The sequence below is a fragment of the Protopterus annectens genome, chromosome 6.part0, assembly GCF_019279795.1.
Source record: "Protopterus annectens isolate FY-2018-M chromosome 6.part0, PAN1.0, whole genome shotgun sequence".
Taxonomy (NCBI): Eukaryota; Metazoa; Chordata; order Ceratodontiformes; family Protopteridae; genus Protopterus; species Protopterus annectens.
In genome coordinates this window covers 1408695526-1408721938 of record NC_056737.1, presented here as the reverse complement: position 1 = coordinate 1408721938, position 26413 = coordinate 1408695526, and the positions used below count along the sequence as shown (strand labels likewise).

Below are 26413 nucleotides of genomic sequence, written 5' to 3'. Positions count from 1 at the left end.
TGTCCCCTCTAAGGAATTGCTTTAGCAAGGGGTGAGAGAAGAGGGGTGGGCTTAGTATTATAATGTGCTGAAATGGCTGAGGCATGAATTTTAATTGATGAGAAGGACAGGCCCTTGTGGAGCATTTCTGTTAAGTACTGTAGAATATGAGGTAAGCTGTTCACCGGTTGTGCCCATCCCTGAGCCAGGCTCCAGGAGCAGTATCTTTTCCACTTTTCAGCATAGGATTTTCTAGTACTAGGCTTCCTTGCCTCCAGAATGACATCCAGTATCTGCTTACTGAGGGATGCTAAGGGAGAACTCAAGGAATTAAGACAGGCTGCAAGGTTCAGGTTTTGAAGCTAAGGGTGCAGAATCTGCCCACCTGCTGAGACAGCAGGGAAGGGGTCTGAGGCAGACGCCATGGCTGTAGCAGTGTCATACTGCGCAAGAGGGGGTACCAGTGCTGGCGTGGCCAGTGTGGTGCAATCAGTGTTGTCCTTGGCTTGTCCTGTTTGATCTTTAGTGGAACCTTTGAGAGGAGAGGCAGAGGGGGAAAGGCATAAACTGAGAGGCTTTCCCAAGTAAAGGACAGGGCATCCACTTTCTAGGCTTGGCTGTGGGAAGTTCTTGTGCAGAATTTGTGCAATTGGTAGTTCTGAGGGGAGGCAAACAGGTCTACCTCTGGAGTACCCCATTTGTTCCTCAAAAGGTTGAATATTTTGGGTTCTAGAATATTTTAGGTTCTAGTTTCCATTTGTGTGGGTCCATGAGATTTCTGCTTAAGTCGTCTGCCAGTGAATTTGGTTTGCCTTGCAGGAATTGAGCTTGCAGGTGTACTTGGTAGCTCAAGGCTGTGTTCCACAGAGCCATGGCTAGTCTGCAGAGAGGGTACGAGTAGGTTCCCCCCTGCTTGTTTATGTACCACAAAACTGTGGTGTTGTCTGTCTTTACCAATAGTTGTCCTGGAAGAATATGGTCTTTGAAGGCTGTCAGAGCATTCTGCACAGCTAACATTTCTTTTTGACTGATATGCAAGTGCATCTGTCTCGGGGTCCATTTGCCCTGAATGCACAGCTCTGCCATGTGAGCCCCCCATGCATAGTCTGATGCGCCTGTTGTTAGGGTTTGGGCGGCAGGGGGTAGAGTGAAAGGGAGTTCCTTCTTGTGGTAGCAGGCCTCTGCCCACCAAAGGAACTCTGTCTTAATACAAGGAATGACAGAAATCATTGTTTCCAGGTCCTGAGAATATTGACACCATAGGCTTTTTAGATACCACTGGAGTTTCCTCATATGCAGTCTCGCATATGGAATTAGTAGAATGCAAGAGGCCATGAACCCCAGGGCTTGCAGTATTTTCCTTGCAGATAGCTGGGGTTTTGTGGCCAATAGTTTGAAAGTAGGTTGTCAAATGAACTTTTTTTCTCCGGAGTGAGGAATGCCATCTGGGAAGTTGTGTTCAAGCTTGATCCCAGGAATACAATCTGTTGGCAGGGTACTAGGTGAGATTTCTTTTCGTTGATGGTGTACTCCAGTGAGGTTAGAAGCTGTTTTATGAATGCCAGGTGTTGTAATAGGAAGTCCTGGCTTTATGCCTGAATCAGACAATCGTCCAAGTATAGGTAAATTTGAATATTTCTCTGCCTGAAAAATGCAATGGCTGGAGCTAGACACTTTGTGAATACCCTGGGCGCAGTAGATAAGCCAAAGGGAAGTGCAGAGCCTGCCCTGAAGTGTAGGTATTTCCTGCAAGATTCCCTTATTGGGATGTGCAGGTAAGCTTACTTAAAGTCTAGGGTTGCCAGCCAGGCATCCTTGGCTAGTATGGGAAGAAGCTGTTGCAGAGTTAGCATTCTGAATTTTGGAACTTTCAGAAAGGTGTTGAGAATACAGAGGTCCAGGATAGGATGCCAGGAGCTGTCTTTCTGGGTACCAGAAAAAGTCTTGAATAAAAACCTTGGCTCCTTTGTTCTGCTGGGACAGGCTGAATAGCCATGATATTGAGAAGTGAGAGAACCTGCTGTTGGGCCTCCACCCATTTCTTTGGGGGTAGGTCTGGCCAACCATTTGGGGTTGGTAGGGTGTGGAAGTGGAATCTGCATCTTTGAGAAACTATATTAAAAACCCATTTGTCCTGAGTAACGAGTTCCCAGTTTTTTGTATGCAGATGAACTTTACTCCTAAGGGAACAGGTTGTAGAGCAGGGCTTGGAAGGTATAAGGTTAAGTCATTGTGACATTTTTCCATAGGGGTGTGTCTTACTACTTCCAGCTTTGGCAGTGGGAGCCCCCCACTGCTTTGGCCTGTGAGTACCTTGAGACTGTAGCCTAAGTGGTCTGCTGTTCCTGAGTTTGGACTAAGAAGGCCTGGGAAAGACAGTAAAGGACCAATTCTTAGAAGGCCAATGCCTACTAAATCTGGGAGGCTGTACTTGCAGGAAATATTTAACTGTTTGCATAGATTTAGCTTTTTCCTCCATCCTTTTAAGGACTTCTTCTGTTTGTTGCCAAACAGGGGGTCTTGGTTTAAGGGAGCATCGAGTAATTTAGCTTTAACATGATCTGGCAAATTTTTCTCCTTAAGCCAAGCATGCCTTCTAAGTACAGACCCACCCAGTGACAGCAGCAGCCCTGTAAGATGCTTCTAAAAAGTCAAAACCACATTGCAAAGTATGTTTACCAACTTGTTCAGCAGAATCCATTAAATCCTGTAATTCTTTATTTTCAGCACAGCCAGGAATCAACATCATTTTCTGTTTAAGTAGTCCCATAATATGCTGCTGATACTTAAACATATGAAGCTGGTAAGTTTAAGGCCCTAATGGCCAAACTAGCAGAAGTGTATACCTTCTTACCCCATCTGTCCAAGGCCCTGGAATCTCTATCAGAGGGGGTAGGGTTTTTGGCAGTAGTACCCTTAATGTCTTTAGGTCCTTGGGAAATGGTCGCTGGGTCCGCAGTAGGATTCTTGAAGAGGAACTTGTGAAAGTCAGGTACTCTGTAATACCGGTCAGGCTTCTTGGGAGCTGAAGGTAAAGTGTCTGGAGCCAGGCTAGATTCCAAGAAGGCATCATCTACAACAGGGGTGTCCAACTTTTTGGCTTACCAGGGCCGCATTGAGTGAACAGAAATAGCCTTGGGGCCGCATATAAAATACATCATGTAATTAACTCTTTCACTGCCGCGGGTGACCAAATTCGACCTCCTGGCTGTACTGTAGGTGCATTCTAACAATGAATAAATGCCTAATATTTGCCTTAAAATTCTAATTCTCATTCTAATTCTCTAATGTAACAGTTAACTCCAATATCTTAATCAATATATATATATATATATATTTTTTTTTTTTTTTTTACAAATAAACAGATATTCACTACAGCACTAGACTTTCTCACTGGGAAAACCACTCCAGCAGTCCAACTATGTAAACTGTCAACATTAGCAGCCCTACAATACTACAATCCACAAAAATAAGCCAACAAATTTGCAATAAAGTAAAGAATTCACATTACTGACTTAATAAAACAATTCTAAATAAGCTACAAGAGGGTCTCACCCAAACAAATGACTGGTGCCAGAAACATGGCCTCAAGCTAAATGCCAAAAATGCATCATCACCCCCTTTGGGGAGAGTGATGTCCCCACAAATTATCACATTAATAACAATGTTGTAAGCATGCGATCAGTTGTGAGGTGCTTGGACACCCACGTTGATAGAAACCTAACTTTTGACCACCATGTTGTCTCCATTGTACGGAAAGCTTTTTACATGGCCCACCTCATTAGCAAGGGTATCTCATCCAAGGACAAGGTGGTCATAACATCCCTGTATTCTTCCTTTATAAGAGCCATTACTGAGTGCAAAGCACCTTTTGGCATGTGCCTCAGCAAAACACCCTGCCAAAAGAAAGACTACAACCATTTCTGACAAAAAAGGTCAAAGGACTAAGTTCACTTAGTTATCCAAACTAAAATGCTTCTTGCTCTCTTCTGTCTCTCACTGGCCCCTATAAATTTCATCACTGGCTTGCTTTTCAGGCTAAGAAAGATCCTGCCTTAAGAGACTTCCTCCACCTCAGAAATACTGGTTATATTATACTTAAAGGAGTACCGCACCCACAGACTCAAAAAACATGTTTAAAACATCATGGCATGATGTTTCCTACACTTACAGCACTCTGGGATTATTTACAGGATTTTAAATATTTGTATACGTAATTCCAGACTCTGACCACCTGGAGGCTGGCATATTGACGTGGTTTGGATAAATCAGGTTGCCATCCAGTATCCCAGAAATCATTGTTTGGCTCAAAAATGTTACATCATGCAGGCCTCCGTTTGCCTAAAGTTCCTGTCATTTCATAAATGTTGCATGCGTACAAAGTACTGAGTAAAATAGAACAGTGTAAGTAACATTCCCTGCTGCTGGATGACTACTTAAAACAGAAACAGTGCAAATGCCACAGAACACACAAAGTGCTGTTTACTACTGCCTTTTTTCTAATTTAGTTTAAATGGCACTAATTTGTGAGACAATGAATTCCAGTCCATTTACTTCTCCCCTCCCCCATAACACTTGGCTTCCCTAGCTGTCAAAGTCCTGAGGGTAATTTGACCTGGTAATTCCATTGATTAGCAGATCTCAGCAGGGTGCTTGACTCATGTAATTTAATCTTTGCTCTAGCATTTCCTTTGTTAGAGGGGACTTTTTTTGCTGCACTATAGCCATGGCTTACTTGACTGCAATCACATCCAGTAAGGTCTTGCAACAAGGAGCTAAAGAATAAAACATTTATACTATTAACCAGTTTAGATCTTTATTAATTTAAGTGTTAAGGTATCACTTCATGCTTCCACCTCGTTAAAAATTGTGATTTACATGTGCAAAGTGTGTTGGTAGTCAGTGTTTGCCTTCATATGTTTTTACTCCACTGGTTGGTTTGCAAAAAAAACCTTTTGCAGTGACTCTGGATTTGTCTTTGTACATACAAACCACAATGCTATATTTTCCCCTTCCTTTTTCTTGTGTCCAGAAGTCACTTATAACAAAGTAATTTTTTTATTGATTTTTTTTTTAAATAAAGGACATTAAGGTTAACTTACCTTGAATCAGATAATGGATGCCACTGCAAAGAATCACTGTTGAAATATTTGTGCATGGACAAAATCCCTTACTAAATCTATTTGCCAGCCTCCAGTTCAATTGGTGCTATGGCTTTAATATACTGGTGTGTTTGCTCATGCCTTCCAAATATCTCCACCATTACATACCACTTTTGCAGTGTAGTAACCACCCGGCATGCCCATACACCTTTAGCCATCAATTTGCAGCTACTCCTGTTCATGTGAGTATGTGAATTCATTTTCAGACTTAAGGTGTGGAAGCTGCACTGAATAATTCGAGGTGCTTGTTCAGGTTTCACATGGTGCTTGCTTAGAGCTACTCTCATGTTAAGCCACTATGAATATATTGCACTGCCACCTCTGATACCAGGGTAATGTTTTAATCTTTCTATTCCCGCACTGCACACTAGCAGTATCTGGTGCAAATACAACAGAGAAGTATGCAAGTGATACACCACTTAAGCATCATTTGCCGTATAGAATGTACAAGTATGCATACCAAATTTCTGTGTTTCCAAACATCGGTGTTACTACACTACTACTGAATAAAATGAACAGCACTCAGGCTGGGGGAAGGACAAGGGAGCCATGACATCACAGAATGGGTGGGTCTTATTATTTTAGTTAGAATCAGATGACGGCTGTGGTGATGTCACTTTGGGGGAGGGAATGATTAAAAAAAAAAAAGTACCTGCACTGCCTGGCCTCGATGATGTCAGTAATTGGGTGACTCCAGCAAGCTTTATTCAAATGTAAGAGAATCATTTTGTATGTGAAACCATCACAGTATGAGAAGGTGGGCTTCTGTTACAGAAGTAAGGGGAATTATAAAAATTGTAAATGCTTTATTTTTGTTGCTTTACAGAGGACAATATAAATAGGGAGGAAAAGGGCCGTGAAGTTGAGGAATACATTAGAGAAACCTGTTGTACTCCTTTAAAACGCTCACTACAAAGACCACAGCCTTCACTGCAACATAAACAAGCCACTCTTGTATGTACAGATTCTGGATACAAAAACTTCAACTTCTGTAAAAAGTTCTTCTCGTTATCAAACAATGTAGTTCAGCAACATGACAAATGGATGGATAGCCATAAATGTACTCCTTGAGTAAGTAGCATAGCCTTCAGCAAACCAGATGGAAAATCCACATACTAAACTTTCCTAGCTGGATGGCTAAGATCTAATATTGGTTACTCAAGTCTACTTGCCCAAGAAGAGGGGCCTATTTAACTAAGAATTCCATTTGCAAAAATATATTCAGTATACATATTAAATCTCTCCCTCTTTCTCACTCACACACACACACACACACACACACACACACACACACACACACACACACACACACACACACACACACACACAAAAGGAACCCCTACTTCCAAAATAGGCATCCTCAGTAATCACATGACACACACTCACTGAATGAAATTGGAAGTAAAAATATCTGAAAAAAAATCATACTAGAGATGGGCACATCCAACTAATTTCCCACCACCAAAATGACCATCAAATAATTAGCAAACAACTGCTCAGCAAAAAGTAAATCAATAGAAATATATAAACTCTCTAAGATCATACTACAAACTGGAGTAAACATATAACTTCCTTCCAATCTAAAGCCATTTGACATTCAGACATTTTAATTTGTGCAGAAGTTACTCACAGACTGACAGTTTACTGAGCTGTCACATTAGCACTCTATGCTTACATCCAAACAAATGAAGCATACTTGTCAATTCCAAAAGAATTAAAGTAGCTTAATAAAAAGGTTATTTGCAAGGTTACATGGCAGTTTATATTGGAAATAAGCAAAGATATTAAAAAGGCTCTGTTTTCTTATAATTATGCTGAAGTCTTCCAAGGTAAATACAACCTTCTGATTTAGTATGGAACCATACCTCTCAACCTTAGAGCAAGAAATCTGGAGAAAGAGAAAAATAAAAGTGGGACACAGGCCCAAAAATAGTTATGCATCACAGACACCACTGAAACAACTGTAGCTGCAAACATTATACATCACTTATAATCTTTCTATCCCATCATTGTCAGGTAAGCATTATACGGCTCATTCAATCCTGCCTTCTTTTGCAACAAAGAAAACCATGCTTTGAAAGGGCAAATGCATTAAAAATAATAAATAAAACACATTGCATCCACATCCTGCAACTTCCTACCTGCAAACAAACACAGAGCTTTCACTGAAACTAGGGCTGCTTATTTCCTAGGAATGATAGCTCTCCCTAACTAAGTCTAATGGGATACAATCAATCAGGATCTGGACTACCTGAAATAAATTAAATTATGGCCTGCAAATTGCAAGTGCACTTTGTTTAATTAAACTATATTTCTAAGCCCACTTACTGTATTTTTTCAGTAACATCCCAATCTCCATTTCCAGGTCACTTTACAAGATACTGGCAGTGGTAGACTTGGCATCCTCCAGATCCCTACAGGACCACACTCATACTGCTAGCATTGTCCATTAAATTTAAATATCCATCCACTGCAAATGGCAAGAAGCTATATCTTAACAAATCTACTTTTAGCATGCCTAGTACCCAAGTATCGGGTTTTGAAACAACATATTCTCCACAGTCCGTAAGTCTCTGTCTTTAATAATCATCTACAGCTGCAGCCCCCCCAACACACAGGCACACACACACACTAAAACCCTCAACATTTAAAAAATGACATTGGGCCCACCTGATTTGCCAGTACTGATGATCCACCAAAGCTATACTTACTGTTGTCCAATCTGCCACTGCTTAGAACCCACCAATGAGAAAATGGTACTGGGTGCTTTTTCGTTTGTCAAAAAAAAACAATTCAACTTTACAGGGTTCCTATCAGCAGACCAAAGACACATGTTTTCGAATGCTTCTTGGTCGAACTGACAAAAACCAAAACTGCAAAATATCGAAGCGGCATGTACGCTAATTCTTTCCATGGGAAAGAATTTGCTTGGCCGCTTCGGTACTTTGCCGTTTTCAGCACTGTAGTGCGGTCACGGAGTTGGTATATATAAGTAGGGGGGTGGGGGCACAGCCTCCCATGGCGGGGGGCGAAGCCCCCCACTTAATCTCATGTTTTAATGTGCTTTCTTTCTTTTTTTTTTTTGTTGGAACAGCGGTTTTGTAAGCTTTCGCTTACATGGGGTCCATTAATCACTGTTCGCTTACCTAAGCGTTCGGTGATCTAATATAGACCCACTTTTATATGCTACAGTCCCACAAAGTCAATCCACTTCTGACCCATTAACCTTAGGCTGCTGTCTCATTCTTACTCCCTGGAACTGCATTACCGTGGATGACTAATTTTATTTCCAAAGAAAAAGACACAAATTGAAAGATGAAGTGAAAATCCATACAGTTGAGAGGTATGATTTCATATTCAATACAACACTCTCTCGGTCAGGAAAGCCACAATTTAATGAAAGTGTACTATTAATGTATGATATATTTGTGAGCTAACTTATTTGTGTTCAGTAGGTAGATTGATTGTCATTAGCCTCTTTGTGCATGTGTGTCTCTCTGTCATGCACACACACACACACTCCTTCTACTTTCACATTCACAAACATTCTGCTTTCATGCGTGTACTCACTCAGTCACTCCCTCCGTACTTACCTATTAACATAGGTAAGTGCTGTCCCTTTCAAAGGCAATGACGGAAAATCCATACACGAGTCACTCTTCAGCAAGAGCACACACTGATTCTTTGGCACAAAATAACGTCAGGAACACACAGATCCTTCTTTGGCGCAAAAAAAGCAAAACTAGAATGGTGCTTTGGGTGCATGCACACACCGACAAAGTTATAGGTCACGGTGAAAACACAAAACAAAAAAAGTGTTTTGGGGCATACGTATAGCGATGTTGCAGTCAGAGGTTGGGGGCCGTATAGAAGAGGTCTGAGGGCCGCAGGTTGGACACATCTGATCTACAATGTCCACGACAGGAGGGATAGCTAAAGGCCTGTATTGAGGGAGGAGTAAGAATTCCCTAAGCCTCTTTTTAGTGTCAGAGTAATCCTGGCTTTCCCAGCAGAAATGCTCCCTGAGAGTGTGCACGGTTTCACCAAAAGAAAAACCTTCTGGAGGGGAAGCAGAGGGAATGGAATCCTCTGAATCAGAATCCTCATAGGTAGGATAAGGGCAAATCCTGATCATCGGAAGAAACACAAATTTCAGAATCCTGATCAGAAGAATCAGAAGGAAAATCAGTTCTAGGTCTCTTAGAGGGGGAAGGCTGGCTTCCCCTAATTAAAGTAAAAAAGTCTTCAGCCATTCATATCATTTGTTTTTTAGGTATATGGGCTTGACAATGCGGTTTGGACTTCAGTTTTCTAGGCATGGGTCGAGTTTTGGCCTTGAATTAGAAGATGGCGTCTGTTTGAAATGCAAGTCAGTAGGCCTGAATACACCCTCAGAAGTCAGTGCCTACACAGTGGCTCCCGACCCATTCAAGGTAGAGACATCCGCAGGTTCACAGTCGAAGAAGCATCTCGGGGCATACCGGACTCCGAATGGGTCTCAGTAGAGGCCTGCGAATCTGAAGTAGCGGGTATCAGGGGCTGCGAAAGCGCCTCATTGAGTACCGGCGAACTGGCGACTCGTTGGCAGCTTTGGACCTATGCGGTCTTGTCTGTCTTTATCTTTACGTTTTTTTGGAATGTCGGTAGTCGGATGGCTTACTGAAGCCATTTCTGGATAGTTAAACTGAGTACCAAAATCATTTTCTGCAAAATTAAACCGACTATGAATAATCTGGGGTTGAATAAGGCACAAAACCAACAGCAAGGGACGTCGTGGTCTGGGCCTAAGCAAGGAATGCAGTACGAATTAAAATCTTTATGAGGTATTTGCTTTCCACAGGTAATGCAATTGTTAACTTTTACTGACATTGGGTAAGAGCAAGAAAAAGGATCCCCAATGGGGTACTTAGCTTTTTTGAAGACTTCGGTTCTGAAACTCGAAAATGAAAATTTCAGGAGTCGGCCGACTGGCACTTGCGAACTGCTTCTGCTTCGGGCACTGTGCAGCACGAAAGACTGATGTAATGGCATCGGCTGCATGTTTTATACCCTGACGACCTGACGTCATGGAAGAAGAGACGGCATCAGACGCAGTAATTCAAAACTTTGATATTCAGGCCGGCTGAGGGCTACCTGCAGGCAGATAATCCAAATGTAATGACTGCAACAGTGAAACACGAAGAACATCTAACAATGTGACCCAGAAACAGAAATGTATATACATTTCCTGAAGCCTATGGCTATGGGAATATGGAAGTAAGCATCTTTTAGTCCTATAGTTAACAAGAAACCCATGTGAGAAATGAAAGGCAACAGTCTTCGTAAGGTTAAAACTTTGGAACTTTCATGTACATATTTACAAATTAAATATCTAGCACTGGTCTCTAAGAAGCCTCTACTCCACTGAATCAGAAACATTCAGTAATAAAAACATTTGAGTCTGACTTATAGGCACTGGTCTACTGCTTGCTGGGTGTAGAACCTGAGAGTAAAACCTGTCTGGTTTGCAAAGTGGGGAGGTATTCGTCTTAAAGGATGTTTCTGCATCCACAGTGACATCTGTAAAGATAGGGTGGGTTGCAGCTGAGATTTTTAAAGGTTTATCATTATCCAGGGTCTTAGCATAAGTGGGAAAAGGAGTCCCTGGCAAGAATGAGCAGATCCCTGGAAGATGTGGTGATGAGCTACTTGTCCAGATAAGGAAACACCCAGAATCCCTGCAGTCATAGTTCAGCTGCTACTACTGCCATACATTTGATGGGCAACCAGGGGGCTGTGGTGAGTCCAAAAGGGACAGCTCTGAACTAACAGTGGCTGGCTCCCAGCTGGAAATAGCGATACTTCCTGGAGTGTCTCTTCATTTGGTTATGGTAGTACACATTCTGAAGATCGGTTAAGCACATCTAATCATTCCTCCTCAGCAATGAGAGAACAGAATGAACAGTGACATCTGGAATTTGGTTTGAATTACAAACTTGCTTAATGCACTAAGATCCAAAATGGGTCTTACGTCCCTACTTTTCTTTGGCAGTAAAAAGAACCTTGAGTAAATTCTGGACTCTGCCCAGTCTGGTGGGACCTCTTATATGACTTGATTTTTTAGAAGCTTCTCCATTTCTGAAGCTGCAAATACACTTTCCGAGGGTGGAATACTGGATATTCTCTTTTGAAGCCAAAGTGTAGAGTGAGTGGGAATGAAACAGCCTCTGGTGATTTTTCTCTGCACCCAGTTATCTTGAGTAATGGAAGTCTAGGCTGCTGGGTGCAGAGGTAAGTGCCCCCTGACAGCCATCAGAGTATAACAGGCAACCTCTTAGGAGTGCTGAAAAGGTCTCTCAAAGAAAGGACTCCTGAAGTCTTGATTCTGAGGACCACCTCTGCCTTTTAGTTAACATCCGTTAGTAGAGTTACTTCCTCTGCCACAGAAAGTTCACTATTCAGAAGTGCTGGATAAAAATGCCTGACATGTTTGGAACCATATTCTCTTCCCCACCTTCATATTTCTGCAGATGTCCTCTGGTAAGTTGATAATTTGATCCCCACAGGATAACGGGACTTATCCTGTTCACGTCTGGAAATAGTTTCTTTAATTTTGGACCAAATAAAGTTGATCTCTCATAGGAGGCATTAACGAAGAACGTCTTGAAGTGCACTGTGAAGTCGCAAAGCTGAATCCAGGCATGTCATCTGATGGAACTACCTGTGCTGGCTGTTTTAGAAACCCACACTGTGGCATTAAAGAGGAGACAAAGACGTATTACAAAGAAATAGTAGCGTAGCCACCTGAGAATCAACAGTCTTCTTCTGATCTACAATTAAGGTCCCTGGAAGAGAAATGAAGCTACTTGACCAAATCTCTTTGCAAAACAATAAAGTGTGCCAGCCAGTTAAGTGTCCTCATCGAAAACATAGATGAGGTATAGACCCGCTTCCCAAATCTGTCCAGAGCACATGATTCTCTATTTGGCAGGTGGACAGAGGAGCTCTCCTCAGCAAGTTCCTTTTTACTGTCTGTTTCCGCAACCACAGAATCTACTGCCAGGCCCTTTCTCCAGTGTGAACAGTCTTTTGGAGCCTCTAAAAATTAATCTGTCTTCTTGGGGATGGGTTCAACTGTGTCAAGTTCTTTCCATGCCTAGGATGAGATGAGATCAATCATCTCTACTGCTAGGGCAATCACCCTCCTTGAGGGAAAACTAATTCCTCCAAAGAAGGTGTTTGGGAAGACCAATCCCCTTTCAGTCTTAGTAGTTCAAGGATCTCTCCGAACAAGATGTCCTCAAGGGGGACCTGGGAGAACCTTTGCCCTCAATGAAATCATTATCCATGGTAGGGGATTCCTCAGGGAAATCCAAGGGTCTCCTCTTACACTTGTGTGGATTGTTCAGGAGAGAACTCAGAAATGTATAATGTCTCACTAGGGAGAACAGGGTCAAGGCTTGGGAGAAATGGCTGTCCTGATGGGACAAAAAAAGGAGGCTGCAGATATTGGGAGATCCTATGCGGGATGGATGGATTCTACTGTGAAAGAAAAAAATTTCTCTCTTGGTCGAGAGGGTACTCTCTTGAATGCAGAGCCTGCAATGGTTCCGGGGAGCTTGCCTTTTTGGCCAAAACCCTTGAATGCAGCTCAATCCTGGAAGTCATCCGGCTAGCATTTGAGGGAGTCTCCAGAGTTGAACTGTCTAGCGCCATAAGCCCTAAAGGCAGGAAAGGATCCTAATACTGCAGATCCAATCTCAATCTGTTGGAATCAACGCTGATGTAACAGCTCTTTGAGTCAGAAGGCTCTGACAAAGTCAAAGCCAAGGAAACATGACGTTTCAGTTCTGATGCAGATCTACCCAGGGTTTGGGTCAGACCAAGGGACTATGAGCCGAGGGGTCAGATCAGAGGAAACAGCCATAACTTGGTGATAGGTAGAAATATCTACTGGATCCAGCAGTGGCTGGAACTGGAAGTACCCCCAATTGGGTTAGGATCTGTAGAAATGGCTCACCATTCTGTCCATGTCTAATTCACTGAAACTTCTGAAGGATATAACTGATCTGAGTGATGAAGCCGAGGATGGAAATCTGGATGAATAAGGAGGTCTCATCTGCATAACAGGAGATATAAAACTTGGAGACAGAGACTCCAAGGTGAATCGAGGAAGAGTCACAGGGCCTATGACAACAAGAACAGTGAGGCACTGGATCGGAAGACTTAGTCATTTTAGGTCCTGAAATCAATGAAGTGTCTGGATGCAGGTTGCGTTTTATTGTAGGTTTGGATCTGTCTGTCTTAGAATGTCTACAGTTATCCTTAGACTTGGAAGAGGCAGAGGAAGGAGATGAAATCCCTGTTTCCCCTGAAGTTGAAAAAGTCTTTGTACTAGAGGAAAGTTAGATGAGACCCTTCAGGATCAGTTTGTTTCATCTCTCCATAACAGCTCTCTGGCCAAAGCAGTTTCACAAGGAACAAGTCACATCCAAGGGCAAGGGGCCGAGACAATAAACACTTATCATGTAACATTAAACACTTATTAATTTGTCTGGTTTGAAGTCTCACTGGATTTTTTGTGTCACACTGTGTTGTGGAGTCATCCTAATCTGCTATATTAGCACCCATGTTTGTTTTTATTTTTTTCCGGGCTTTGTTTCTCCAATTATTTGGTTACTTATTGTGTGTGCGCAAGATAAACACTTTTAAACCCAATCTTTATCAAAAATTTACCACAACATAAAAAACTGTTAAAAGCTAGAATATTACTCACAAATGCAGCACTGATATCTAATACCAAATACTAATATACAATAATACTACAAGTTAAATAAAAAAGACGGTATAAGGGAAAGCAACTTCCCTAACTACAGAGAAAAAAACTTTTTTTTGGAATGGAAAAATTCAGGGCAGGACAACAATGAAAACAACACTAAAAATATAGCCAAAAATTTTAAACAAAAGTTGGATCTAAAACTCTTATCTGAAAGATAACACGTCAGTTGCATCTGAGCACCTCAAAACCTGTTTGCAGTTGAAAGCAGCAAACAAGATCTGAGGTACCAACTCCTGTGCATGGGTATTATAGGTAGGGGAGATACCAGAGCACTGGATCCTAAGCTTTAAAGTGGCCAAGGACAGATTTGATGTCAGATCCGAGAACCACGTGCACAAGAATGGAAGGAAAAGACAACATCAGATGTTCTGATAGTGTGAAAAAAATACTGGGTTTCTTAAAGGGGAAATACTGCTTTTAGTCAAAAAAAAGAGACAAAATACTATTTTTATAAAAGGGCAATAATTTCTGAGTGGAGGGGTTCAACAGTGGGGACTTATCTGCCAGAATCAAAGCTCTTAGCCGATTGATGCACCTGTGAAGTCTAAGACATGCTGCTTCTTGCAACGGCAAGAAATTAATGAAGAAAGCTTCACTGTAACTCTTGGGGATTAGCTAATCAACAGTTAGAGTGAAAGAATGGAGGGAGACAAGAGTTTTTTTAAGCTATCCAGTTGCTGTTTAATACGGAGGAAACAACCCATACAGCCTAAGGGCTACTGCAGCAGTGGGAATGATGAACAACTGAAAAAGCTTGATATGTACTTTGAATTAACATATTCTTGCAACATGCAAGCAATCTTAGCTGCACTGAAATATAAAGTAAGTCAAGGTAAAGGAGGGAGAACTGCAAACATGCAGTTGTGATGAATATGCTACCCAAAGATAAGGCATCCTCAAGATAAGGGTAGGGAAAATAATTACAAAAAAACAGTATTCAAGATGGGGAAAATAATTACAACAATAGAAGAGCATGCAAATAATGATTACCATCTGCAACCATACTGAAATGTATTCTGATCGACATACAAGAAAATAACAAACAATTAAAAAGAGCATACCTTAGAGCATTTTGTTGACTTGGTGGAATAACATTGTAAAACAGTGGCATCCCTGCTGATGGTAGAGGACCTTGGTTTGACTGATTAGGTATAATGACTGGCTGCTGATAAGTCTGTTGGGGTATTCCCTGTGATCCCTGAGGCACTGAAACCTGAAAACATGGTGCAGAATAGTAACTATGTGGTGATACATAACAAATTGCTAAAATGTGTTTCATTTAGGAAAGTAAAATAAGTTATGTACTCACAATAACATTCCATCTGTGTTGCCCACAACTGATGGGTTTGGATCCAATTCGGCAGTTGCTAAAGGTCGTGGCAACCAGAAATTCTCGAGCTTCTCCCTTACCCATAATGCTCCAATTCCAAGTACCTCAGATCCTGTTGCTGATTTACTTGAAAGGAAATATTTGTAGACAACTAGGAAGAAGACGATATCTGAAGCTCAATATAAATGACAATAATGTCCATAAACCACTTATTCTTCCTTCCAGGAATTTAGAAAGGGTGGGGGTTGGTGGATGGGAAGTTGAGGAAGAATGAAAATGGACAACACAGATGGAACGTTGTAGTGAGAACATAACTTCTTTAACTGATGTTGTCAATTTCCATTCTTTCCTCAAATGATAGGACAGAGTCCCCAGCTACCCAGAATCCCAGGTGGACTCAAGGAAGGATATTCCTGAGCATAGTTGAACCAACACCAAATGATGCTCTACCTTTGAAGACCAAATCCAATTTGTAATGAGTAACAAAGGTATAGGGAGTGGTCCAAGTTGCTGCAGCACAAATACCATCCATGGACATTACACACTGAAAAACTGTGGAAGATGCCATGGATCTAGTTGAATGGGTCCATAACGGTTTTGTTAAGGTTATGTCCAATTTATTATAAATAAATGAAATACAGTCAAGCCAGCCATCTGGCTAAAGTTACTTTGACAAATGGTTTTCCCAATTTTACTTCTGCAAATGAGACAAACAATTGGTCAAATTTTCTGATGTCTTTTGTTCTGTTTAGGTAAAAACATAATTGTGAACATCCAATAAATGTGGCATGTATTTGCCCTTGTTGGCAAATTTAGGAAACAATAATGGCAAGTTAATGGACAGATTAATATTAGATTCTGATACCACCTTAGGAAGAAAGGAGGCATTAGATCGTAAGGTAAGTCTATCCTTGTGAAAAATCAAGTATAGACGTTTTGAGGACAGTAATTGAATTTCAGAAATTTGTCTGGCAGAAGTAATGGCTACCAGAAAAATTGACTTCCAAGAAAGGTATTTAAGGTCACACTTAGCTGCTGGTTCAAATGGAGAATGAGTAAGAGCTTGCAGTACCAAATTCAGGTCACATGGGGGAATAGGGTCTTTAAAAGGAAGTCTTACAAGAAGAATCCCTCTCAAAAAAGATTTGCACAGCTTATGAGAATCAACCAGGGAACCCTTAAAATCCAACATAAAAATTTGATACAGCTGCTAACTGAACCTTAACTGTTAAGGAACTAGCTCCTCCTTTAAAAAGTAAAGCCAAAAATTCCCGAATGTTATGTATGGGAGCTGAAAAAGGATCAACATTATTTTGGTGAGTCCAGTAAACAAACCTTTTCCATTTACTGGAGTAGAGCGTTCATGTAGAGGGTTTATGGGAAGATAAAAGTACATGTCGGACAGGTGAAGAGATCATAGTTTGTCTTGCTATTAATGGAATTGGAGAGGCCAGGCTGCCAGCCTGAGGTTTGATAAGTCTGGATGAATCATGCCCGTCGGATGAGACAGAAGGTCTTAAGTCAGATCCAGAATCCAAGGCTGGTGAAGTAACTGAGGCCAAAGGAAGGGGAACCAAATCTGTTGAGGCCAGTAAGGTGCAATAAGGATGACTTTGCTCTTCTTCCACATGGCAGCTTTCTGTACGAATTTCAGAATTAGAGGAATTGGAGGATGTTCGTAAAGTAGACCCGGGGGGGGGGGGGTCCAACTGTGAAGGAGTGTCCCTCAGTGATTCCCCCTGTGGGGGCATTATGGCAAAGTAGCTGCTGCATTTAAGGTTTAAGGGAGAGGCAAAAAGATTGCAGCAAGGCTGGCCCCACTGATGGAACATCATTTCTTCTATGTTCTTGCTGAGGGACCACTTGTGAGGTAGAAGAATGCACCTGCTCAGTTTGTCTATCACATTAGACTTCACCAGAATGTACTTTGCTATGAGAAAAATGTTGGATGAGATCACCCACTGCCACACAATGAATGCTTCTTGACACAAGGAATAAGATCTGGTGCCTCCTTGTTTGTTGATATACCAAACTACTGACATACTGTCTGCGTGAATTGCAATTGTCCCTAGAGGAAGAGCATTCTGAAGGGCCTGCAATGCTAAAAGTACTGCTCTCATCTCTAGGACATTGATATGTAGTTGTTCTCTTCAGGGGACCAAGTGCCCTGGACGGTTTTCATCAAAAAATGCCTCGCCCCACTCCAACTAGGAAGCATCCATGGTCACTACGGTCTTGGGCTGAGGAGGAATGAATGGATGGCCTTGCAGGACCTGGTCTGATCGAATCCACCATTCGAGATCCGTCTTGCATGCATGGATGATTCATATTGGGGTTGAAACGGGCTGGTAAAGTATTGACCACTGTGTTGATGGCATCCACTGAAGGATCTTCATGTAAAATCTGTCTAAAGGTACTAGTGGAATAGCCATTGACACTGATCCTAGAACTTGCAGGACGAAGCGGGCTGAAATCTTGGCACTGCAGATTATTTTTCTGACCTGTTTCCTGAACCCTTGAAAAAGTTAGTGAGGCTACCACTGACTGTGTTGAAAAATGCTCCTATAAACTCCAAATTTTGGGATGGTTCTAGTTGACACTTCTCATAGTTTACGGTTATCCCCAGATAAGAACATGTCTGGAGAACCAGATCTTTTGCCCTTGTTAACCGATGCCTGGTTGGGGTGATAATGAGACAGTCATCTACATATGGAAACACCCTTGCAGTCTCAAGTGAGCTGTTACTACTGCCATGCAGTTGGTAAACACCCTGGGGGGGGGGGGGGGGAGTCGGGTGAGACCAAAGGATAAAATTCTGAACTGGTAATGACTGGCTCCCAGCCAGAAGCGTAAATACCTTCTGGATCATCTGTTCATTTTTATATCATAGTACACATCCTAAAGGTCTATCAAGCACATCCAGTAGTCCTTGCCCAAAAAAGGGAGAATAGACTTAACTGTGAACATCCAGAACTTGGTGCAAACTGACTTGTTCAAGTGGCTGAGATCCAAAACTGGTCTTCAGTCTTCGGTTTTCTTTGGCACTAAAAAGAATCTTGAGTAAGTTGCAGATTCTAGTTGGTCTGGTGGGACCTCTTGGATGATTCTTTTCTAGCGGCTTTTCTACTTGAAATGCTGCTTGTGCCCTTTGACTGGGTGGAACATCAGAGATTTTTCTTGAAACTGGAGGAGGAAGGGAAATGGTATTACATAAGCGCTGGAAATAATCCTCTGCACCCGAGTATCTGTTATTTCTTGCCAGATTCTCTGATGCAAGGATACCTGACTTCCTCCAGAGGAAGGCAATCGGGCCTCCTTTCCGGAGTGCTGGAAGTGTCTTGTCAAACAACAAATCTCTGGAGCAGGCCACCACTGCAGTGGGGCGGTGTCAACCATTAGAGTTCCTCCTCTACCCCTGGGGTAACTTCCTCCATTTATGTCCTGGAAAGGTCCCTGGGACTTTTGACTACCTCACTGTTTCCTGGAAAAGGATCTTTGCAGTGCTGAAAAAACATATGCGTATGTCAGATAGGGTCTTTCTGTCCTTCTCATACCTGAATAACGTGTATTTCACTTTTAGGCCAAACAAAGACGTGCCTTCAAATGGAGCATCGATGAACAAAGACTTGAAGGGCTCTGCAAAATCAGTTCTAGCATGCCTCCTGATGGAAATGCCTGAACCCACTACTGCCCTTGACTTTCCTTTGGCTACATGTGAAATGAGCCTCTTGGAAGAATTGGAAATAGACTGCAGGATAGCTAACTGAGAAGTAACAGATGATTGTACTTCCTCAGAAATGGATCTTGAGAGGGTATTTGAAAGTTCCTTAATCAAATCCCTCTGTAACCTTGTGAAATGTGCCAAAAAAATGAGTGACCTCAACGTGAAGGTCGCTGAAGCATACACACATTTCCCAAACCTGCCCATCACCCGAGACTCCTTGTTGGGGGGATGAACTGTGGAAATCTCCTTGGCAAGTTCCTTTTTAGTGGCCGCCAGGACCATGGCATCAACAGGAACTCCTTTCTCTAAAATTGCTTGTCCTTCAGTGGTGCCATAATTCTGTCAGTTCTCTGAGGTACTGGCTTAACTGTGTCGAGATCCTTTCACTCCTGCAGAGAGATCAACTAAATGAGCTCATGAGTGGGTGGAATCACACAGGAGGTACACGGGCCAGTATCAAAAGCATCCAGGAATACAGACTCCTCGGATGAAGGGTTGCTGGACTTCCAGCAGCTCTCTGTTTTAAGATTTCAAGGATGTTTACAAATGTGACATCTTCAGAAGGTGACCGTGGGGACCTTTCATCCTCATCGAAGTCTATGTTTTCTGTGACAGACTACTCTGAGGCGTCAAACTGCTTCCTCTTGCACGTCGTCTTCTTAGGGACCTCCTCACTGGGATGCTCTGGGGAGGTATTAGAAAGTTGGGATACCCAGTTTCTGTACTGGCTAACACTGTGGAAAAGAGGGTTGAGACTCTCAGAGCAGAGATGTCATGGCTGTAAACTGAGGATCCGAGGAGGTAGGAACCATCTGTGTAGCTGAGACAGATAATGCTCTCTCCAGACCTCCACAGAAAGGAAGAGGACCTCGGATCTGAAAAGGAAATCTTCTGGACAGTTGTCCCTCCCTGTTTAGAGTACAACCCCCCCCCCCCCGAGACAGAAGCCACAGCCACGCTAACCCTTGTGGAGGTTTAGAGGCACAAAGACACCTCAAACAACTTTGGAGTACACTCCCACACCTTGGATCCAACAGGGAAGCCTCAGCTCCAAGAGCTCTCCGAATTTGACTGAACCAAAGTGCTCACAATGAACTTTGGATCAGAGGAAAGAGATATTCTTGGATCAGAGTCAGAGGGAATTGGACAACTCAGATCCAAGAACCGAGACAGTGGAATGAGTCAGAGGAGGAACTGGAAGGGGGGGTGTGACAGAAGATCGGACGTCCTGACATGAAAGGGTAAGAGCCGAAGGGGCACCCATTAGAGTCTGCACTGAGAGAATTCTTACCACCACACTCTCCACATCTTCTTCTGTCGAACACCTGGAAGAAAGAGTGGAAAATTCTGATGATGACATATATCTCTCCAAAAAGGGAGAGGGAACTGGGTCTACTAAAGGTGAGTATCTAGTCCTTGGAAGGTAAGCAATACTGGATGGAGTAGCTGGATCAAACGGCTTATGCATCGGAACCGAATAAGTCTGATCTGATGCGTCTTTTTTCTTTTTGCGTCAGATCTGATGATGAGGTTGAATCAGATGAATCCCTTTTTGAAGAATTTGGATCTGAGGATGAGGTCAGATCTGAAAATTTACTCTTTTCCCCTTTAGGAACCGAAGGAGGTCTTTTTCTTGGTTGCTCTGAAGTCTCAGAGGAAGCAGTAGAAGAGCCCGGAGAAGGAGATTTAGATCTTTTAGATTCTTTTGGGGGGGGGGGGGCACAGCTCCAGATAAAGCCTCTCTGAAAGAGGGTAAAAGCCCTTTCAATCTTAACTTATTTTTTACTCTCTTCTAGGGCTCTAGGGTTAAACCCATGGCAAACAGGGCAATCTTCTTGTAAATAGAGAGGACCCAGGCAATACACACAAAGCGTGGGCATCTGATAATGGAATCTTGTGCCCACACCAAGACATTTTGTGAATCCAGCTGGACTCTTCTTCCACTGTCATGGTAGGAACAACAGTTTATAAGGACAAAAATTCAACAGTGATAGGAAGGAAAAGAACTTACCAGCAATGGTAGTAAGTAAAACTACCCTGTATGTAGAGAAAAAGGGAAATTACCAACAATGGCAATAAGTAAACAACACTGTGTGTAAAGAAAAGAGGGAAAAAAGGAAAAGAATACTAACAATAGTATTTGGAGATACAAAATTGCATGGAAGGAGGAAGACAGATATTTTAAGTAGAATAAACGTCAAGAGGGTTAAGCAATTACATAAAGGATTATAGAATAAAAGGAATACAGGCATTAGAAAGGTTTCACTAGGAAAAAAATAGAAAATTCAAAAATTTATAAACTTATCTGCTCGAGAGTAATGGTCACCACATCTTTTAAGTATAGTGGCAAATGAGATCTGAGGTACCTGGGATTGGAGCATTATGGGTAAGGGAGAAGCTCGAGAGTTTTTGGTTGCCACAAGCTTTGGCAACAGCCAAGTTGGACCTGAGGGATTGGATATGAACCCATCAGTCGAGGATAGAATAAAAATGGACAAAATCAGATCAAATGTCCCTTATGCTACCACCAATTACAATAAATCAAATAAAAAAAAATAAATAAATAAAAATAAAAATAAAACATACAATGCAATAAAAAGATGCTTATTAAAAAAGTACATATGTAATAACATACAGAAATGCAAAAGTAAAATATCAAGAAAACACATTTGTCAGTTTCACCCATAACAATTCACAACTGCGATGATACTTCCTACAAAAGCAGATAAAGAACAATGACCAACACTACACCAAAATAAAACTGGAGCAGCAGCTATGAAAGAGAAACATTTTAAAGTTTAATTCCAAATATGTCAGTTGATTTATGACAGAGAAGGGGAGAAACAAATGTGGCAAACAGCAACAGATTTTGGAGAAGGCAACAAAAGTAGATAAAAAAAACAGCAAAAAGATCACGCTTGATGAAACATAATGCAGCTTGTTAAAACAGTGAAAATGGCGAACCCCTGCTCAGTTATCAGGACAGTCAGTAATTTTGTTTTCTTGAAAACTCAACCAAAGTAGTTAATGAAAAAGTAACATTTCCTTAACAAATACATCTTATGAAAAAAGCACATGATCAGTAAAAGTAGACTATTACAAATAAAATATTATTTATTTTTAGATTTAACTAATTTTCCAACCATTTCCTTTTCAACGCTTGATGACTGTTAGTCTCCCATTGTTCCATCTTTTAGAAGGGACCATCATATAGGCAATCATCAGGATCTCTTCTCTACGTTCTTATTCTTACTACCCACAACCGATGCCCTCTCCCACACACCGCTAGGGTTAGGATTATAATGGCAAGCTTGTTTTGACACGCGTTTCTGTACACAAATTACCCTGGTTAAAACTCACACTAGTACTTGGCAATCTTTTCACATGGCCAGCCCACTACATGCTATGTACGGGTCCTCCTAGGTTCTTACAGAAGCCACTAATGCAACAGGTCAGACAACCATCCCTCTTGTCTGAGTAAGTCATCTGCCACTTACTCCAACTTCCGGCACCTCAGAGCTTTCAACTCCAGCACTCATATTGCTAATTAATCCACAGTCATCTGAATCATTTTCAGAGCTTCACCTCATCCCTCCGGCTACAGACTTAATGATTCAAAAAGTGAACAGATCCTCTGTGGCTGATACTTCACAAGATATTCCACATTATACCAATCCAAAATCAAGTGAAATATTTAAAGTATGAGTGGGACACAACTGCTTTTGCTAAGAACTGTTTACTGAACATCTGAAAAGATTAACTTCAGCATTCATTCCTTTGACATTTACTGACTACCTCTACTATTCAACCTCAACTGGAAATGTAGTAGGTCCTTGAGGTTAATAACGTTTCATTAGGGCCTACCTACAAGGTACTGTTACACAGGATTCTGTACCAAACAGTTTCTCTTGCCAAAGTTCCCAAACTGTTACCAGCACCTTTTGCAATACAAGTACAATGAAACAGGCAAAAAATTTCTTTCTATGAAAAAAAAAGGCCAACGCCATAGAGTATTCAGGGATAAAGTCCTGACTACGATTCAAGTGTGTCCTATGCTCAGTTAGCTGAGCAAACATGCAGGCTAAACATCCACTACACAGAGAGAGAAACTAAGGACTTAAACACCCTCACTGGTCAGATGCAAGCAAAACTATGAGCAATGACAGTATGGATTTCCAGATGATGGCTCTTCTGGAGCAAGGGAGGCAAGATGATCGGCAAGCATGGGGGCAAAAAGTACATTAAAAATGCAATACTTGATTTCTGCAGCTGTCTCAAATGAACGAGGGCACTCGAACAGTGAGCAGAATCCTGAAAATGAAGGTAGTAAAGAACTTCGTTCTTAATTCTCTTTGTTTAAATTCCTATCTTGTTCTACTGTACAGTGATGTAAGTAGGTACTGAATCAATTAACTGTTGCCTCTGATTACGAAATGGTTCATGCTCTTTCAATCTTTCTGAAATGGAAAAATTCATAAGCATTCTAAAAAAATCAAACATTATATATAAATAAATCACACAATCTGTAGCAGTTCTTTAGACTGAATTTCATAACACTAAATCAAAACAGACTTAAAACTCATTCGACTGAATTATGAATAACTGAAAATTGTAGAAGTCTATGAATAACTGAAAATTGTAGAAGTCTGCAAAGAATCACTGTTGGTGTGTTTTGTGATTGTACAGAAACAGCGACTCCCAGCATGCTTTTCCCCCTTTTTACAAGTGTTGTTAGGCTATGGAGTTAGCATATATAAGTAAGGGGGTGTATGGGGTACAGGAGAGGTTTGCTTCTCCCTGAAGAAAACACAATAATGACAAAATTTTCTATTAAGTGTGTTTGTGCATTATATTCAAGTAAGAAGGTGTAGGGGCAAAGCTCCCTCCCCCGCCCACACACACACACACACACACACACACACACACACACACACACAGACACGTGGGGGGAGAGTGCAGAGGTGTTTGACCCCCAGCAAAAAAGTTAAGGTATATTTGGTTTAAAGTTTTTCAATCAAACATGAATACATGTTTTCAGTCAAAATTTTTAGTCATTTGTGATTTAGTGAAGTGAGACTCAGACAAAAGGAATACACTTACATACATATGATTTTATAATGATTAACAGCCGGTGAGTTTGACCAAAACACAAAACATCAAAGAAACTCACAGGCAATTAAAATTAAACACCATTATAATCATTGCAAAAAAAAGTAATCTTAAATGTAAACCAATAGGTTACATTTGAGAAAACAAAAAATAAAACACCCTCCCCCCAACTTTTTATGTAGGGGGCTTTGTCTTCCACACCTCTGGAAATTAAATATACTACCTCTAGGGTTGCAAAAACTCGAAAAAAAGTGCAAAACCCCTTGAATTATGCAACTGTTGATGCAATGAACTTTGAATGTTACATAATTCAACAAACTGCACCAGCAATGGAAAATACCACTGTTTCACTGTGTGATAAAATGCATGCAGCGATAACTCGTACAGCACCCATATACATAAAATAAACTTCTATGAATATGTACAGTTGAAATTTGTGTTACAGTTAAATGGTTAAACCAAGAACCTTATTATTTTCCAAAGTATAAATGCTTGGATGCTGTACATCAAACTAACACATGCACTTTACCTGGAAAAACAGTATGAAAACAATGCACACACTTTTTAAATCAAACCATTTACATTTTACACTACATTTTACATCTGCCATCTCTATCATGGAATATGCAAATACAGAAAATCTCCTTTCATTATGACAGCACCACCTTACACCCAATATCTTGCAGCCACAGTACACAGCTAAACATCACAAAAGCAATACTGGCTATACCAACTTCTGCCCTTCATCCTAAGTCCAACAGAACTGAAACCTCTTTGTTCATTCCTATTCTATAACTTAATACTCAATTCCACTACTGGCATTTCTCTTTTAAAGAGCCTGTGGACACAGCCTTTGCCAACACTGTTACTAGAGTAGCAAACAAGCAGCACTCTTGCCTATTGCTTCAAAGCTTAAAGATCATGTTTAAAGGTGCGAAACAACCTTTTGCTTTTGTGTAAAAAAAAAAAAAGGTGTTTGCATACATCTTTAAGTACCCATTTATAAGTAAACTGTTTACAAAACTGCCTCCGAACACAGAAGACTAAATGTAGTGAGCATTAATATTCATGGAGGGCAGGGTCAGTTATATCATTCTTGGTTCCAGCTGTAATTATGTATTAGATTAGAACAAGTAATTGTGAAATTAGTTATGTAACTGCCTGTTAATTTAACAGTTTGGCAATTACAGAGTGATGTAACTGCCCCCTGCTCACTCACAAATATCAATGTCTTAACCGTGGCTTACTACATTTAGTCTTCAGAAGCAATTTTTTTTAAATGGTTTACTTATAACTTGGTGTGCAGCCACCAAGTTCCATATGTATGTCATCCTTGCATCATTCATATACTTTCCTCTTCATTTTTTACCATACAGGTAAAAAACGCACTCTCCAAAGCTAAGAATACAGCATCCATGGGACCAGATGACATCCCGGGCTGTGTACTACATGAATTACAAAATGAACTGGCACCTCACCTAAGTGTCATGTTTAATCATAGCCTCAGCTCAGGCTTCGTGCCCACTGAGTGGCTCACAGCTACAGTTCTCCCACTCCACAAGGGGAGATCCACCTTGGATCCTGGGAACTACAGCCCCATCAGTCTGACAAGCCTGATCTGCAAGGCCATGGAACATATTATCATGGAACTTATAAACAAAGACATTGGCAACCTTCAAACACTGGACCCCATCCAGTTTGGGTTCGTAAAGGACCGATCTTGTCTCTTGAACCTGACTGACTTCTTCGAATCAGTCTCCAGAGCCGTGGACGAGGCTAAGGCGGTCCACACAGCCTATCTGGATCTCACCAAGGCGTTTGACACCATCCTCCACTCTAGAATCATAGATAGAATTACTAAGCTAGGCATTAATCCCTATGTTACTCGATGGGTTGCCAACTGACTTACTGACAAAACCCACACTGTAAAAGTAGCAGACTCCAAAGCCAGCTCCAGACAAGTGGAGTACCTCAGGGTTCAGTCCTGGGACCGCTCTTGTTTGGCATCTACTTCTCTGAAGTACAGGCCAACACTGGCTAACAAAGTTCGCAGATGACTGCAAACTGGGAGCCATTATTGAATCCCCAAATGATGTGGATACTCTACAAAAGGGCCTTACAAAAACAGATGCTTGGTGCCGGAGCCATGGTCTCATGCTCAATGCCAAGAAATATATAGTTATCCCCTTTGGGAAAAAACATGTACCCGTGAATTACCACATAGGTGGCAGTACACTAAACACCGAAAGTGTGATACGAGACTTAGGGACACAGATGGACAGTGGTCTCAC

General features: G+C 41.5%; 1 protein-coding gene across 11 annotated transcripts in view; it reads right to left on the bottom strand.

Moving 5' to 3' along the window:
• Nucleotides 1–26413, bottom strand: part of R3HDM1 (R3H domain containing 1) — a 2579330-nt gene that overhangs the window by 505475 nt on the left and 2047442 nt on the right. For all 11 annotated transcript variants that reach the window (XM_044074947.1, XM_044074954.1, XM_044074957.1 and 8 more), the window contains one exon: nt 15021–15172. In XM_044074947.1, coding sequence (XP_043930882.1) covers nt 15021–15172 — 152 coding nt within the window. The remainder of the gene's footprint in view (nt 1–15020; nt 15173–26413) is intronic.